The 16,052-nt window shown below is 42.0% G+C and overlaps 1 protein-coding gene across 5 annotated transcripts in view; it reads right to left on the reverse strand.

Moving 5' to 3' along the window:
* LOC128357919 (protein-serine O-palmitoleoyltransferase porcupine-like) overlaps positions 1–16,052 on the reverse strand; it is an 83,888-nt gene that overhangs the window by 11,770 nt on the left and 56,066 nt on the right. For all 5 annotated transcript variants that reach the window (XM_053318342.1, XM_053318344.1, XM_053318341.1 and 2 more), the window contains 4 exons: positions 15,735–15,916; positions 15,512–15,642; positions 14,940–15,065; positions 12,666–12,766 (listed from right to left, as the gene is read on the reverse strand). In XM_053318342.1, the coding sequence (XP_053174317.1) occupies positions 12,666–12,766; positions 14,940–15,065; positions 15,512–15,642; positions 15,735–15,916 (540 nt within the window). The remainder of the gene's footprint in view (positions 1–12,665; positions 12,767–14,939; positions 15,066–15,511; positions 15,643–15,734; positions 15,917–16,052) is intronic.

The following is a 16,052-nucleotide window of genomic DNA, read 5'->3' on the forward strand; positions in this document are numbered from 1 at the left end:
GACCACCATCCGGCGTCTCAGGAGGGGGAAGCAGTGCACCGTAAACACTGTGTACGGTGGGGACGGTGTGCTGCTGACCTCGACTCAGGACGTTGTGAATCGGTGGAAGGAATACTTCGAAGACCTCCTCAATCCCACCAACACGCCTTCTGGAAAGGAAGCAGGGCCTGGGGGCTTGGGTGTGGGCTGTCCTATCTCTGGGGTGGAGGTCACCGAGCTCCTCGGTAGCAGGGCCCTGGGGGTGGATGAGATCCGCTCCGAGTTCCTCAAGGCCCTGGATGCTGTGGGGCTGTCATGGCTGACACGACTCTGCAGCATCGCGTGGACATCGGGGGCAGTGCCTCTGGATTGGCAGACTGGGGTGGTGGTCCCTCTTTTTAAGAAGGGGGACCGGAGGGTGTGTTCCAATTACAGGGAAATCACACTCCTCAGCCTCCCTGGTAAGGTCTATTTGGGGGTGCTGGAGAGGACCACATCATTTGCAGATGATGTGGTCCTGTTGGCTTCATCAGACCGTGACCTCCAACTCTCACTGGATCGGTTCGCAGCCGAGTGTGAAGCGGCCGGGATGAGAATCAGCACCTCCAAATCCGCCAAAGCCATGGTCCTCAACCGGAAAAGGGTGGAGTGCACTCTTCGGGTCGGGGATGAGATTCTGCCTCAAGTGGAGGAGTTCAAGTACCTCGGGGTCTTGTTCACGAGTGAGGGAAGGATGGAACGGGAGATCGACAGGCGGATCGGTGCGGCGTCTGCAGTAATGCGGACTCTGCACAGATCCGTCGTGGTGAAAGGAGAGCTGAGCCGAAAGGCGAAGCTCTCTATTTACCAGTCGATCTTCGTTCCTACCCTCACCTATGGTCATGAGCTTTGGGTAGTGACCGAAAGAACAAGATCGCGGGTACAAGCGGCCGAAATGAGCTTCCTCCGTAGGGTGGCTGGGCTCTCCCTTAGAGATAGGGTGAGAAGCTCAGTTATCTGGAGGGAGCTTGGAGTAGACCCGCTGCTCCTCCACGTCGAGAGGAGCCAGATGAGGTGGTTCGGGCATCTAATCAGGATGCCTCCCGGACGCCTCCCTGGTGAGGTGTTCAGGGCACGTCCCACCAGTAGGAGACCCCGGGGAAGACCCAGGACACGCTGGAGAGACTATGTCTCTCGGCTGGCCTGGGAACGCCTCGGGGTCCCCCTAGAAGAGCTGGACGAAGTGGCTGGGGAGAGGGAAGTCTGGGCTTCCCTGCTTAGGCTGCTGCCCCCGTGACCCGACCCCGGATAAGCGGAAGAAGATGGATGGATGGATGGACGTGCAAAAGCGCGACTCAGATGCAGTTGTCCATTAACACAAAGTGAGAACTCTGTTGACGAGTTTTTGGGACTCAGTAAGCACACAGCTACACACTGTATTGAATAACTAAACTGAGTTCTTTTAAAAGGTTTAATTGAAACTCAGCATAACCCCCAAAATCGACAGTGACTTATACACCAGTTTTTTACAGGATGTATACATTTATTTATTTGAGGATTTTTCATGGTTGTGTTGGCCTTTTATTTTCCTTGTCTGCCTTAATTGATAACAGGTGATTAAAATCAGAGGAAGGCTAGGTTTACAATAAAAGTGTTTAAATTTAAATATTTTTTCCCCCTGGTCCTTATTTTAAATAGGACATTTTAAAAAATCCATAATTATTGATATTGACTGATATGAAACACTTTTATAGATACAGTTTTCAGCCACATCGGCCAGCCCTAGTGATGCATATTGTGAACTTTCTACTCCATCACTCAGAAAATAATGTTAGCAGGGGGGAGCAGCTGACCAATACTCACTGCAGCATTAAACAATGTAACTTAAACCAACTGTGATGTGAAGAAAATAATTGTTTGTTTCACCTCAATAACCCTGCACCTGCTCTCATCATGGACAACTAGGGTTGTCCATCAGAGGCTGCTCTCCAATGCTGGAGACATGATAGGGGAGCACTCCACCACCGCCCCTTACAGGCAGGAGACTTGTGTGGCCCTACCACTTATAAATGGTAAATGGACTGTACTTATATAGCGCCTTTCTAGTCTGTGCGACCACTCAAAGCGCTTTACATGACAAGTCATTCACCCTTTCACACACATTCATACACTGATGGCAGGGGCTACCACGCAGGGTGCCAACCTGCTCATCAGAGGGAATCTAACCATTCATACACATTCATACACCGTTGGCACAGCAACACAGCAATTAGGGGTTAAGTGTCTTGCCCAAGGACACATCGACATGTGGACTGGAGGAGCCGGGAATCGAACCACCAATCTTCCAATTGAAGGACGACCGCTCTACCTCCTGAGCCACATACCTCTACCCCTCTGTTTTGCACATGCAGAGAAGTATCTGCAGACTCTGTGACTCTGGTGAGCAAGTGGAGCTGTCTTTCAAAGGTAAGTCAGCAGATATTGTTGAAGTTTCAGTAAACTTTAGAATCCTCTGTGCTGAAGTTGTGAAAACACCACAATCTTATGATCCATTTCTATGACAAGCATTATCAGTTTCCCAGTTGGACCACTGAAAACGCCCTGTGTTGCAGTGATATGCATTTAGTTAACTCTTAATGAGATAATACAGTCTATTTATGTCGTGAGAGTTAAATCTTTGAGAAACTTTGATGCCTGTCCAACTGGGAATTATTTTAGCTACCATATTGTGAACATAACTGTAGGGTAAAATCCCTGCATGTTTTGAAGGTAGACGATACAAGCCTCAAAGAACAGACCAGCTCTTTCTTCAGACCCCCAGGAATGCTGGCAGATAACAGATGAGACTTCCAAACTCCTCACTGATCAGAAGATCGAAACAACACTCTGCAAAATATCCTGCATAAACAGACCACTGACTCAAACCACCTTTGATCCTTAAAGCTACGAGAGACAACAAAATACATAGCAGCTAATTCGCACCCGGGTGTGAACTGATAGTACCACTTGGATAAACGCCCTTTCCATTGACTATCTTAAGATAGATAAGTTATTACAAGATCCAGACTCCAGGTTTTCGCCAAAGCACAACAGACTCCAATCTTCATAACAAACCAGGCCAGGAACCAAGCAAGTATTTACAACAAAACCTTCATCAGCTTCTTAAAGCCTGGCACTGGTACAACTCTGGCACGCACAACACAGATGGAAATTCAGAGCGGCGTATTGCAGGGGTGGATTGGCCATAGGGAGTACCGGGACTTTTCCCGGTGGGCCGTTTTTTTATTTTTTTTATTTGTTTATTTAGTTTTTGCTGCGCCTTGCCATGGTTACTCTCCGGGCCCAGGGGCAGAGACATGCACCGGCCCACAGAGCTCCGCTGCAGCCTGCAGACACATTAGAGGCCCATTGGCTTGTCTGTCTAAAGAATACCTGGCCCAGTGGCCCTATGATAGGCTACAGAGGCCCAGGAGTCCCACCCATGCTGGTTCTTGACCCTCCCCAACCCCCTCTCGTCCAATCACCTTTGATGACATGCAATCAGATGAGAGATAGTGAGAGATACTACTACAACAAAATGGACAATGCGGCTAAAAAGCGAAAAGGCGGAGCGGAAAAACAAAGAGATAAAATAAAAAAACTCTAGCAACCGACGCTGCTACGAGCAAAAAAAAAAATCAGAAATGTTTGCTGCGGGGGCCAGCGTGGCCGGAGCGGCTTCAGGAGTGGGTCCCTCTCAGCAGCAGGTGTCGGACAGTGAGTCAGGTGAGGCTCCCGCTGCCATGGTGGTGCAGGAGCAGGTTGAGGAAGACTCTCCACCATGTGGAAGTGATGATAGAGTTTTAAGCAGGTGTGTACCTGCAGTATGGTGTGGATAAACACTCATTAAATGTTCAGAATGGTTACTAACTATCTATGAACTTTACTTAACATAAATAGCAAACTCTGCATAGTGTGGTGTGTTACAACTAGGCCTAAATCTAGTTATCTAAAGTATTGGAAAACAATAACCATATTCATATACTATCCTGATTCATTGATTAGTTGCTTTTATTAACCACTTACCACTATTTTCATCAAAGGATGCCACATAATTACAAATCTGCAAGCTTACCACTCAACTCACATGTTGCAATATGATGTGGTTTGAGCATGTAGATCTGCTATTTTCACAATTTTTGATAATTTCTACCTATAATGACATCTGCCAAATCAGGTCACCAGAGTTAAAGTGTTTCAAGTGTCAACATGCACCTTTCTTTGTGCCTATAGTCTAATATGTTCATGATGGACATTGATCTAACTAACAGCATAAAACATATGTAGCCTATGATGCTTTACATATTTTTTTTAAGTCATTGTTTATGGTTTATTGCTCGTTCAACAGTTTCACATTATACAGTTAAAACTAATTCAAGCCTATTCAAGTCTCCAGAATATAAGGGATATTGTTCAGTATACTACTGTTATTAAGGGCTTGTGTGTTTAAATGTACATCAACGTGAGTTGGCACAGTATCTGAGCATGGATTGTAGTGGGCCGGTCTGTACCAAAAAGTCCAGGGCCGAATTTGTGTCCCAGTCCAGGCCTGGCGTATTGTAACATTGATTTCATCTCATCTATCAGGTCTCTCAAACCAACTACAAACCCTCATGTATCTGGTTTACTTTGTGTAGTAATGAACTAGTGCAATGCCCACTCGAAACATACCCGCTCGGTAGGACCCATAACTTGGCTTTTGGCTGCTACTCAAGGCATAGAAAAAGTAGTACAGTTGATGTGAAGTGTCCTGAGTTGGCATTAATATTCAAGAATATTGTGACACAGAGTAAGACATTATTAAACATTACCAAATGGGAATTATCACTGTGCGCAGTGCAACAATACCGTTAAAACTAATTTTCAAAAGTCATCCACACACAGGGAAAAGGTTCACTATTAAAAGGTATTATCACTTGTGCATGTGATATACTTGACAAGTTGCCCCTCAGTCTAGAATGGCTTATGTAGGCAAAATGTCCAGACAATTTAAGCAGAGGCTGAGTGAACATAAAAGTTAAATCCGTGTAGATGATCAAGACATCCTGTTGCTGTTCATTTTAATGATTGAATCACAATATTTTCACATTTCGTTTCACTGGCATAGAAATAGTCTGCCTGCCCAAGAAAGGAGGTCACTATGATCTTCTGTTCAAAAAACGTGAAGCTCACTTGTTACATACATTCCGCTCAGAGAAAGCAATTCAATTCAGCTGAGTATCATTATTCCCATGATTATCCTATGATTTCTTGTAATCGTATCAATTTGTACCCATTTTACATCAAATATTGCACACTAAGAAACATACCAGATGCTATCCTCTGGCAGACAACATTGAGTACCCAAACATAAACTCACTCATTTTAAAAACTAGATGGTGCCTACTTCCATAAACATTATAAACGGTACTTTTTTTTTTTAAACAAAAGCACAGGATGTGTAATATTCAGATCTACAGTGGGGAGAACAAGTATTTGATGCAAGACGGAATTTAAAACAAAAATCCAAAAAATCACATTGTATGATTTTTAAATAATTAATTTGCACTTTATTGCATGACATACGTATTTGATCACCTACCAACCAGTAAGAATTCCAACTCTCACAGACCTGTTAGTTTTTCTTTAAGAAGCCCTCCTGTGGGGTTGAGCATAGCTCAGTGGGGTAGAGCATAGCTCAGTGGGGTAGAGCACCCGCCCCATGTGTAGAGGCTACAGTCCTCGCTGCAGGCGACCCCGGTTTGAATCCTGCATGTCATTCCCCCCTCTCTGCCTCCTGTTTGCCTCTGCCTCTGAAGATGGGTCATGGTCTTCAAGCATGACAACGACCCGAAACACACAGCCAGGGCAACTAAGGAGTGGCTCCGTAAGAAGCATCTCAAGGTCTTGGAGTGGCCTAGCCAGTCTCCAGACCTGAACCCAATAGAAAATCTTTGGAGGGAGGTGAAAGTCCATATTGCCCAGCGACAGCCCCGAAACCTGAAGGATCTGGAGAAGATCTGTATGGAGGAGTGAGCCAAAATCCCTGCTGCAGTGTGTGCAAACCTGGTCAAGAACTACAGGAAACGTCTGATCTCTCTAATTGCAAAAAAAGGTTTCTGTACCAAATAGTTTTGTTTTTCTGATATATCCAATACTTATGTCATGCAATAAAATGCAAAATTCCGTCTCTCACAGTTGAAGAGTACCTATGATAAAAATTACAGACCTCTACATGCTTTGTAAGTGGGAAAACCTGCAAAATCGGCAGTGTATCAAATACTTGTTCTCCCCACTGGATGTGGATATGTGCTGGTCGAATCTGCTATTTGTTTGTGTTCTTTTGTGATACTTTGAATCAACATTATATATTTATACCACACATATAAGCCCTTGTAGTCTAGCATATATTAATTCATATTATTAGCCGATTCTTATTATATGTCTTCTTCTTAATTATTATTGTTATTGGTCATATTTGTTAATAGTAGTCAATATTGAAACATAGATGTGTTCAAGCCTGGACTCTTCTGAAGCATGACAAATCTGGTGCAGGTTGGAACATGTCTGTTAAAGTTACAATAAGGGTTGGTATGACGTCACTGAGCTGAGAGGTCGGACTGGCACTGAGCTCCTGCTCCCATCGAACGTAATTTAAATTTTACCCACCACCACCTGGTATTTTTACACCCTGCTGACCGCTATCAGCTTCCTAACAATGTCAAACAAGGAAAGTGACCCGGTTCCGCCCGAAATAAATGTCAAAGAATAACGAGGAGCCGACTTAACGCCGAGGCGCAAGATGGAGGCTCGGGTACTGGTGGCTACTCCTCACAGCTAGTTTGGGAAGTTACTGAGAGCATCGGCAAGTTATTAGAGGAGAAGCTGGCCACATTTGCAAATGCATTGTAAGTAGTGACAACCCGGGTGGAAGACAACAGTAAAAGACTGGCCGAAGCTGAGGGCCGAGTGTCTACACTGGAGGACATGTTAGCTACCACCGACAACAAGCTCCGGGTAGTCGAGAAGAAGCTACAAGCTCTCACTGAAAAAGCAGACGACATGGAGAACAGGACGAGACGGGACAATATCAGGGTTGTTGGCTTAAAGGAAGGAGCTGAAGGTGAGCAACCTGTTGCCTTCTTTGAACGCTGGCTGCCGAAGATGTTGAACTTGGATACTAAACGGGGCATAATTAAAATCAACACAGAGGGCTCGGACCCGCCGGCAGAGACCGCCCAAGACCCATCATCATCAAGCTGCACAACTCCGGGGGTAAACAGCGGATCATGGCTGCACTGAGGGAGCGACGGCAGCTGACACACGAGGGACAGAAGCTTTACATCCAGCAAGATTTCTCAGCTGCAGTGAAGGAGAAGCAGCGCAGCTTCAACAAGGTGTGTGAACGTCTGATCGGACTGAACATTTGCTTCTTCATGCGGTTTCCCGCCATCCTAACCTTCACGTTCAACGTGGGAAAACATGCGTTCCAGTCCCCCCGAGCTGCGCAGGCATTTGTGGATGGACGGCCGTAAACTGTGCAACGATTACCACTGGGTAAATACAGTATATTTGTGACGAGTTGTCACTCGACAATTTTAATTTGGACTGTATTAAAGCCTAAATTCAGCTGTGAACATTAAGCTTGGGAAAATGTTTACCTAATATAGCCACACTGCACTTTTATGATCAGTCAGGGCTATAACAGCTGTGATGCTAATTCAAAAGGTTAAAAGTTGAATTCATCTGGGTCTGACTAAAAAGAAAGAAAAAGAAAAGGGATGTCTGTAATTACTATGGGTTGAGTGGAGGTTCATGTGGGATGTGCTGGGCAGGTTTGGATTAGGAGAGGAGTTTATAAATTCGATAAAACTTATTTATCATTCACCAAAGGCCTGTGTCTTGACCAATGGCATGCGTTCTTCTCCCTTCCCGCTCGGTAGAGGGACAACACAGGGCTGCCCGCTCTTCCCCCTTCTTTTTGCCCTCACTTTAGAGCCGTTGGCAGAACGCATCAGGAATAGTAAGGAAATACATGGCGTTACTTTAGGCAAGACCACTCACAAGATAGCATTATATGCTGATGACGTTTTACTTTTTCTTTCAAAGCCTGAGGTATCAGTCCCAGCCACTCTGTCAATTATCAACTCATTTGGCTCCAATATCTGGCTATAAAGTAAATTACACAAAATCTGAGGCCATGCCCCTGGGGTTAGGGTTAGGGTTAGCACAAGCTCTTTTCCGTTCAAATGGGCCTCTTCGGGTTTTGTTTATCTTGGTATTAAAGTGTCACCTAATTTTGAGACTTAATTTTGAGCCTACAATCAGAATAGTTAAGAACGACCTTGAGAGATGGCATGACCTTCCCCTCTCCTGTATGGGCAGAATCAGTCTCTTAAAGATGAACATACTCCCCAGATTTTTTTATCCTTTACCGATGTTACTATTATGGATATCAAAGAAGGTCATCTTAGATCTAGAAAGGGCCTTTTCACGATTTATCTGGCACAATAAAAGACCCAGAATCAGTATTTAGACAGCCAGTGGAACGAGGGGGCGTAGCCCTACCCAGTCTGAGATTTTATAACTGGGCCTGCCACACCCAAATAATCTGGGACTGGCTTCACTCTCATTTAAAATCTGAAGTGGGTATTGATGAATGGTTGTCCTCTCCCTACTCCCTGCTGAGTAAACTCACTAATCATGGAGAAAAGAGGTTGCCAAATATTAAGCGTAACCCTATTATTCATAACACCATCAAAGTCTGGCGAGACATTGCAAAGCATTTTGGGGAAAACACTTCATCCTTTGCATTAACGCCTGTGACTAGGAATGATGAGTTCGCCCCAGGAATTAATAATAATGTATTTGATAATTGGCATAAGAAAGGCGTCAGGCTTATTTGGGATGTATACCACTGATGTCCTTTCAACAGCTTCAACAAAAATACAATATTGTATCTGAACACTTTTATGGGTATCTTCAACTCTGTAGTTTTATTCTGTCAAAGGTGAAAAATCTTCACACAGGCACTCCCTCTTTCAGTGATATAGATTTATATGTACTGAATCGAAAAGACACAAGGCATTTTCTCTCATTCCTATTCGCTACTCTACTCCTTAGATCCAGAAGTGGGAACGTGATCTTGGTGGGCAATATATCGAAGATGACTGGCACGAAGCTATAATCTCTCCGAAAACCACATTCATTTGCAAATGAATGAGAGAAACCCAATACAAGATACTCCATAGATATCACATAACACCATGCATTCTTAACAAGATGGATAACTGGACCTCTCCCCTTTGCAACAAGTGTTAATTGTCTACAAAAGACTCTGGCCTCTTCGTATTAAGCTTGCCTTCAAAAACATTATCTCTGAGTAGAACAGATTTTAAACTCTGTGATAAACTTCTGTTTCTGGCCAGGAGATGTGTTCTGAAGCAGTGGATTAGTGACAAACGTCCAACTGTCACACAATGGTACCAAGAAACATATAAAGTTTTACCCTTAGAAAGACTTACTGCGCGAATGAAAGGGGATGATAATTTGTTCGGGGGAACATGGTCGGCCTTTCTGAGATACTTACCCTTGCCCCTCCGGGACACTGTAAATAAGGGCAGATATGCTTTAGACTGGAATACTCCCACTGCATGATTTATGTTATATCCATTGTTGCCAACTCTCTAGAGTTGTCTCTCTCCCCTTCTCTGCTTTTGCTTTGCTTTCTTTCTTTACTTATCTGACTATCTCTAATTGTATATATTTTTTGTTGTACAGATGGCTTTATTTAATTTACTTAGGTATTTTGAATTTAATTAAATTTTTTATCTGTTTTTACATTTACTTATTTATTTTTCTTAACGTCATCCACCCTGTTTTTGTCTTGTGTACTTGTATAATTTCTATTTTTACTTCCGGGTGAGAGAAGGCACAGTATGTGTATAGAGTGACTAATGCGACAGTAGGGGGTGGCAGTGGGACTCCTCTTGTTTTTTTTTGTTTGATTTTTTTCTTGCTGCCCTTTTCACTTTTTGGGGTGAGGATAGTCGTGAACTACCTGGAGTCATTTTGGTTTGGATAGTGGTTTATTTTCCTTCCTGTTGTGACATCTTTGTGACACAGAGAGCACTTGTATGTTTTGTTTTGATAAAAAAATCAATAAAATCAATTTTTAAAAAAAGTTACAATAACTTCCTTCTTCATGGCGAAACATCAAAGTCTGTTGTTCTGTCACAGTAACAACATCATTCAATGGCAACTTTTGATTGTGATAAGTTTTTATCACAAAGGTCTTAAAATGACACTGACCAGTCTGTATGCATTCACACCTGTATTTAGAGCTGTACACTTGTGATTGGATCACCCAAAACACATTTTAATGCCACACCAGCCTTGTAAAAGAAGGCTGGTACGGTCATTTATTGAAGTTAGAGATGTGCAATGTATCATATAATGTTTTTATTTATGCTACAAATGTCAGTTTTACTTGCCTGATCCTGATGTGATTCAGTATGCATGAGCCACTAAGGGTGTCAGCATGCACTGTCCTTATCTGTTGTCTGGCACAACCCAATGTGTTCTTTTTGTGTGTTTTTTTGTTTTGTTTTGTGTAAGGTCTGGTAGATTGTGGAATTGAATTGCCCTCTGGGATAAATAAAGTTATCTGAATCTGAATCTGAGGGTCTGAGAAATTGAGAAAAAAATATGTAATTGAGAGAAGAAAATATTAACCTCTTAAACACCCCTATTTTTTATGTTGTTAGCCTAAACGACATGCCCAAGTTGTGAGCAGCACAGATGTGACTTACTGACAAAGAGTGGCAGAGGATAGAATAATGGGGTTGTTTCCTCGCCCATAGGTTTGCCTATACAATGACATGTGTATAGACATTCAGGGACCTCTCAGCGGTATATAGACACAATGAGGCTACAGCCACAGGTCTTGGCCTCATGCAGTCCAAATTTGGAGTCAAAAGACCAAAAGATGAATTGAATGAAGTTATTTTTCAACAGGTATGTCCATGCGTTTTCCTTAGGTCCTTTTTGGAGACTCCAAATGGACACTTGGTTACCAAAGCTATATAACCACAATCAAACACCTATAACTTTACAACCCCTTTGCCTACAATCACAATCTTGGTCTCTAATGAAAGCTGACACCATATTATTATTATTATTGTTATATATTATATTATTATATATAACCATATTTTTTTTGTTTGGTCATATCTATCTATCTATCTATCTATCTATCTATCTATCTGTTTATTTTGCTATAAGTCATATGTCAAGTCGAAGAATAACCAACCGTGTACCAAAATGCCGAGTGCGTAATGATATATGGTTCAACTCTTTTACGCACCGGGCGCACGCCGGTTACGCTTGGAGTTTGTTTATGGACAGCCAAACTTGATAGCTTAGTGTCATACACCGTTGGAAACCTCAGACTATTGGCTAAAAGGTTATCAACTTCATTTCACCGAATACTTCCATTGGCTGGAACAGCTGTCAATCAAACCCACGTTGTCGTTGTCGTCGGTCACATGTCCTCATTGGCTTTGGAGACATGTACTGCCTAATCCTAAACACCAATTGGCTTGTGTGTGGTGTCAAAGCAGGAGAGGCTCACGGTTGTAAACATCTAGTCACGTGTACTCTGAGATGGACGTGCAGGTCAGGAAATGACGTAAATGGACCGTATATGGTTTGTTATTTGTGTTATTACATTACGTGTTGGACTAAATACATGGACATATTGAGGAAAGTATTTCGGTTAGAAGGAAACGGATTTCATATTTCACAAGAATGGATATTTGGCGAGCTGTACAGAGTGCTGAGTCATAAGATGATCGTTGTGGATAAAGGGAAGACTTTGAAGGTATGTAGGCATTATAGCTTTTCTCACTTAGCTGAGGGGCTAGCCGAAATTAGCTAATCGCTAATATTATTACGGCTGTGAGCAACCATATAAGTCATGAGTGGTCTTGAATGAATCAGGGCAATCTAAGCTTTCTAACAATGTACGGCATGAATATATATATTTAAGGGTTGGTGTTTAAAACATTCAGAAGAACTTGTGGCTACCTCCTAACATCCGTCCCGTCCCGTAGGCGGAACAGCGTGCGTTAAGAGGTTAAAACAAGAGCATGAAAAATTAAAACAAAATGGATTACAAAAATAAGAACACAAAGAAATGTTTTGATCAAAGTCAAATCCTATTAGATTTGTTATTAAACATCTACAAGTACATAAGGGCAAAAAACAACATTGTATTACCTTATGTTGGCAGAAACAATACAGTTTTAATGTTGTAATAAGATGAGCAGTATAACATATGAAATGTTGTTCATTATCTGACATATTTATTCAAGAAGCCTTCAGGGGCTACGTCCTTCAAATGCTGAAGGTCCTGATTCAGAACTATGAAACTGATCGGATAAAAATATTGATCTAATTTGAATTTCATTGAGATGATGTGCCTTTACACTCAAAAACTGCAAAAAGCACATTAACCAGAGATCACACTAACTTCTTTATTTTACAGAATGCACATTAATTTAGCTACAGCTGGTCTAATCTGCAATTTATGATTTAGAGACAGCGATGTACATCCAAAAATGAGAATCTGCCATTAGAATGTTTTTAATGCTAATTGTTTAACAGACAGTTTGGAGGATTCTACTTACAGGTTTTGAGCCACTCAGACATAGGGATGTTCCAGGATGTCACCACTAGCACCATGGACCGAGGCATTTCCACACTGAGAGGTTTCACCACGCTCATATCCCTGCACAACATCCAAAGAGACAAATATATAGTATTTGGGAATCCCAGGGATCACCAATTCAGCCTTCGATCTTGTGTGTTTTTTGAAGCCTCCTGTGAAAAACTTTTTCAAACTACATAAAGATGATTAGACTTCAAGCTGTGTGTACTATCTACTACAAGAAGGTTGTCAAAGCGATGAAAAAGGCAAACACATCAAACCTCCATTCAACACCTCAAAATGAATGACCCATTAACCTGGATAGACACTATGTTTTTATTCACTTTGTATGTGTGTTGTATGTGCACTACTGGCCCTTCTGCATGAATGTCAGACTTCTATGCTCACACTGTACAGTTCAATTTACTGGCAACAACGTACTGCACACATGAACACCTGGCCAGTTTGTCCATTGACAGTTCCAATAAAGTTCAAGATGACTGCATCCTCAATATGTCAAAAAAGAGAGAGGGGGAGAAAGGCAGCAGTACTTAAAATAAATTATACTAAGAACTAGGCCTGCACGATATCAGCAAAATGTGCGATGTGCGATCACACTGTTCAATATTGCGATGACGATATGACTTGCGATAAATAAGAAAATATTTAAAGTTTGCATACAGTTCCTGTCTCTTTCAGATTTTCAGCTTTAAAAGATTCCCTGCTTTTAGGTACTCTAAAACACTGAATAGCTGATTGTAATTACCGCAAATTCCGGACTACAGAGCGCACCTGATTAAAAGCTGCATGCTCTAATTTTAGAAAGAAAATCAATTTTGTACTTGTACAAGCCGCGCCGGATTTTAAGCCTCAGGTGTCCCACGTTGTAATATGAGATATTAGCTATGGTTGGTCTGGCGATGCCTGACAGCCATCACACATTTATTGTGTATTATTTTATCATTATTAAGGCAAAAGAACTCAATTTATGTCCATGGACATTGTAATGAATAGGATATAGGCTTAATATTAGTTTGCATCCAGCGTGCTGCGTGGACTTCATTACATCTGCTGCACCGCTGCTACCACAATTATGAAATGCTAAGTTTCTGCAGTCTGGGACTGTGACCCTCATAAAAGTAATATTTTACAAATCTGCATTATATAAACTAACGAAATTCGTTAAAGTAAGTCATTTGGCGACTTCTAAGTCATTAAACTAAGTCTTACTTTTACTGGAGTAATCTACCTCGTTGGCACCTGTCATTGTACGTCTTGCTTTGAATTAAAACTTACCTACAGAGGGAACTCTCCCGTTCTCTCCTATGAACGAGTCGGACGACAACGTGTATCAACCATGAAGCAAAGTGAAAAAATAATAAAGTACGTAACAGCCGCATCATATGATTTTCTTCGAGTATTTTCCATGTTGATGAGAGTCAGTACAAATGACTGATTTACAATAATAAAGCGTGCTTGATTTATCACACAATTTCATTGGACCTCTGTGAACTACTCATCAATTTTATTGGTCTACTATTACAAGGCAAAATGTTTTGGACGCCACGAAAAAAAAAAAAAAGTGTGCGTGGCCAATTTATCGCATTACAGACCAGCTTTTGCGATGGGTTCATCGCGAACGTTCACATCGCAATGACGATGAAAATTCGATTAATCGTGCAGGCCTACTAAGAACCAAAAGTCCTAAGGGGAAAAAAACAGGTGGAAGTGCAGAGTATTATGAATTTGTTCTACTGCAAAATTCAGTTACAATTCAGTCATGAGTGCAGTTGTTGATCTTTTGACAGCAGCCCTGTATGGAACTGTGAAAAGGCTCAAACTGCAGACAACTGACCAAAATATATTCCCTGCCAAAAATTGAACTGATCATTCAACAGCCAGATCATTTAAAATGCACATCAAATGAGATCCGATCTAACAGAAAAACTGCCTGATTCTGAAATTAGTCAGGGGCGACTTTGGATTTTAAATATAGCTTACACAATAGTGTCTACAAGTGGGCATTCAAGATGTTAGCAATTCACTTTTTCCAGGTGAATGTTTGTTTGGTGGCACATTAAACAAGCTAAGGTGCAGGAAAAGATATGTGTTTATGTCTGTAAATTAGATTAAGAGGAGACTTAAGCAAAAGAGCATGTTTTGTAGCTGTTATTACCATCTCTGTTGTATTGAAACATCCTCAAACTGTAAAGCAATCCCATATCACAGCAGCTTAAGCCGTGTCTGAACTTACCATCTGATGTTGTCTTTTTCTTCAGTAAAGCAGGCCCCAGCCAACATGCTAGTGCCTTCACTGAGGTGGCCCACAAAGTAGTTACTGAAGTGGAAGGACGCTGCATTCTCATAGGCGTGCAACCACCTGTGTGCAACACACACATAGAATCAAAAACACAATTAGAATCATTATCTATTTTCCTACACTACAAGGCTTTTATGACTTCCACTAGAATTTGATTATTTCTTGTGCAGTAACATCATTTCAGAAACATAGAAATACATAAAGTGGAGCATAGAACACTTTAGAACATTTCATCAAACTAACTGATAATGTATTACTGTACATTTATACAACTGATGCTATAAACAAGCACAGTATCTCAGGGAGATTCTAAATCTATTGCAGTAGGTATGTGGATACCCGTGGGGAGAAAAGCAGTAAATTCTACACCTGAAGATAAACCTTACTCAACAGTATCTGGAAGGAGGGGAAGAAGAACAGACAGGTCACTCTCAAAATAGTGCACCATAAAATCTGCTGTGCTTAAATTGCAGGAGAACAAAGATTTGCTTGAATATTTGCCTTACTTGTGTATGACGACATTTCCATGAATGGGGATAAACAAAGGGAAGAGGTATGGGGCAATGCAGGTGGAGACCAGCAGGCAGATCTGACTCTTCAGGAGGCTGAAGAAGGAGCTCTGGAGCCACGACCAGCTCTGAGGAACACAATGTTTTTTCACTTCCACAGTGGTATGTGTTAAGAAAAATATGCAGACATAGACGGCTGGAAACATAACCTGTTACTCACCAGTTTTCTGCCTTCAGCGGCGTTCTTGTAAGTGGAGAAGCTGATCCAGGGCCCGAAGATAACAGTGCCCACAAAAAGAATATAGCCCAGGAACTCAGCTGGGGACGGCAGGTTGCCCACTGCACCTCTATCTAGGTCAAAGGCCAGAGAGATGGCCTTCATGGCCACCACCATCTGAGAGCCTTACAGACAAACACACATACAACAGGATGGAAAACAATGGACATCTAATAGAATTTGTTTTTGGAGTTGTAACAATTGATATCATATCATATATTGAGTATCAGGGCCCTATTTTAATGATCTATAGCGCATGGC

The sequence above is a fragment of the Scomber japonicus genome, chromosome 4 (genome assembly GCF_027409825.1).
Source record: "Scomber japonicus isolate fScoJap1 chromosome 4, fScoJap1.pri, whole genome shotgun sequence".
NCBI classification, from domain to species: Eukaryota; Metazoa; Chordata; class Actinopteri; order Scombriformes; family Scombridae; genus Scomber; species Scomber japonicus.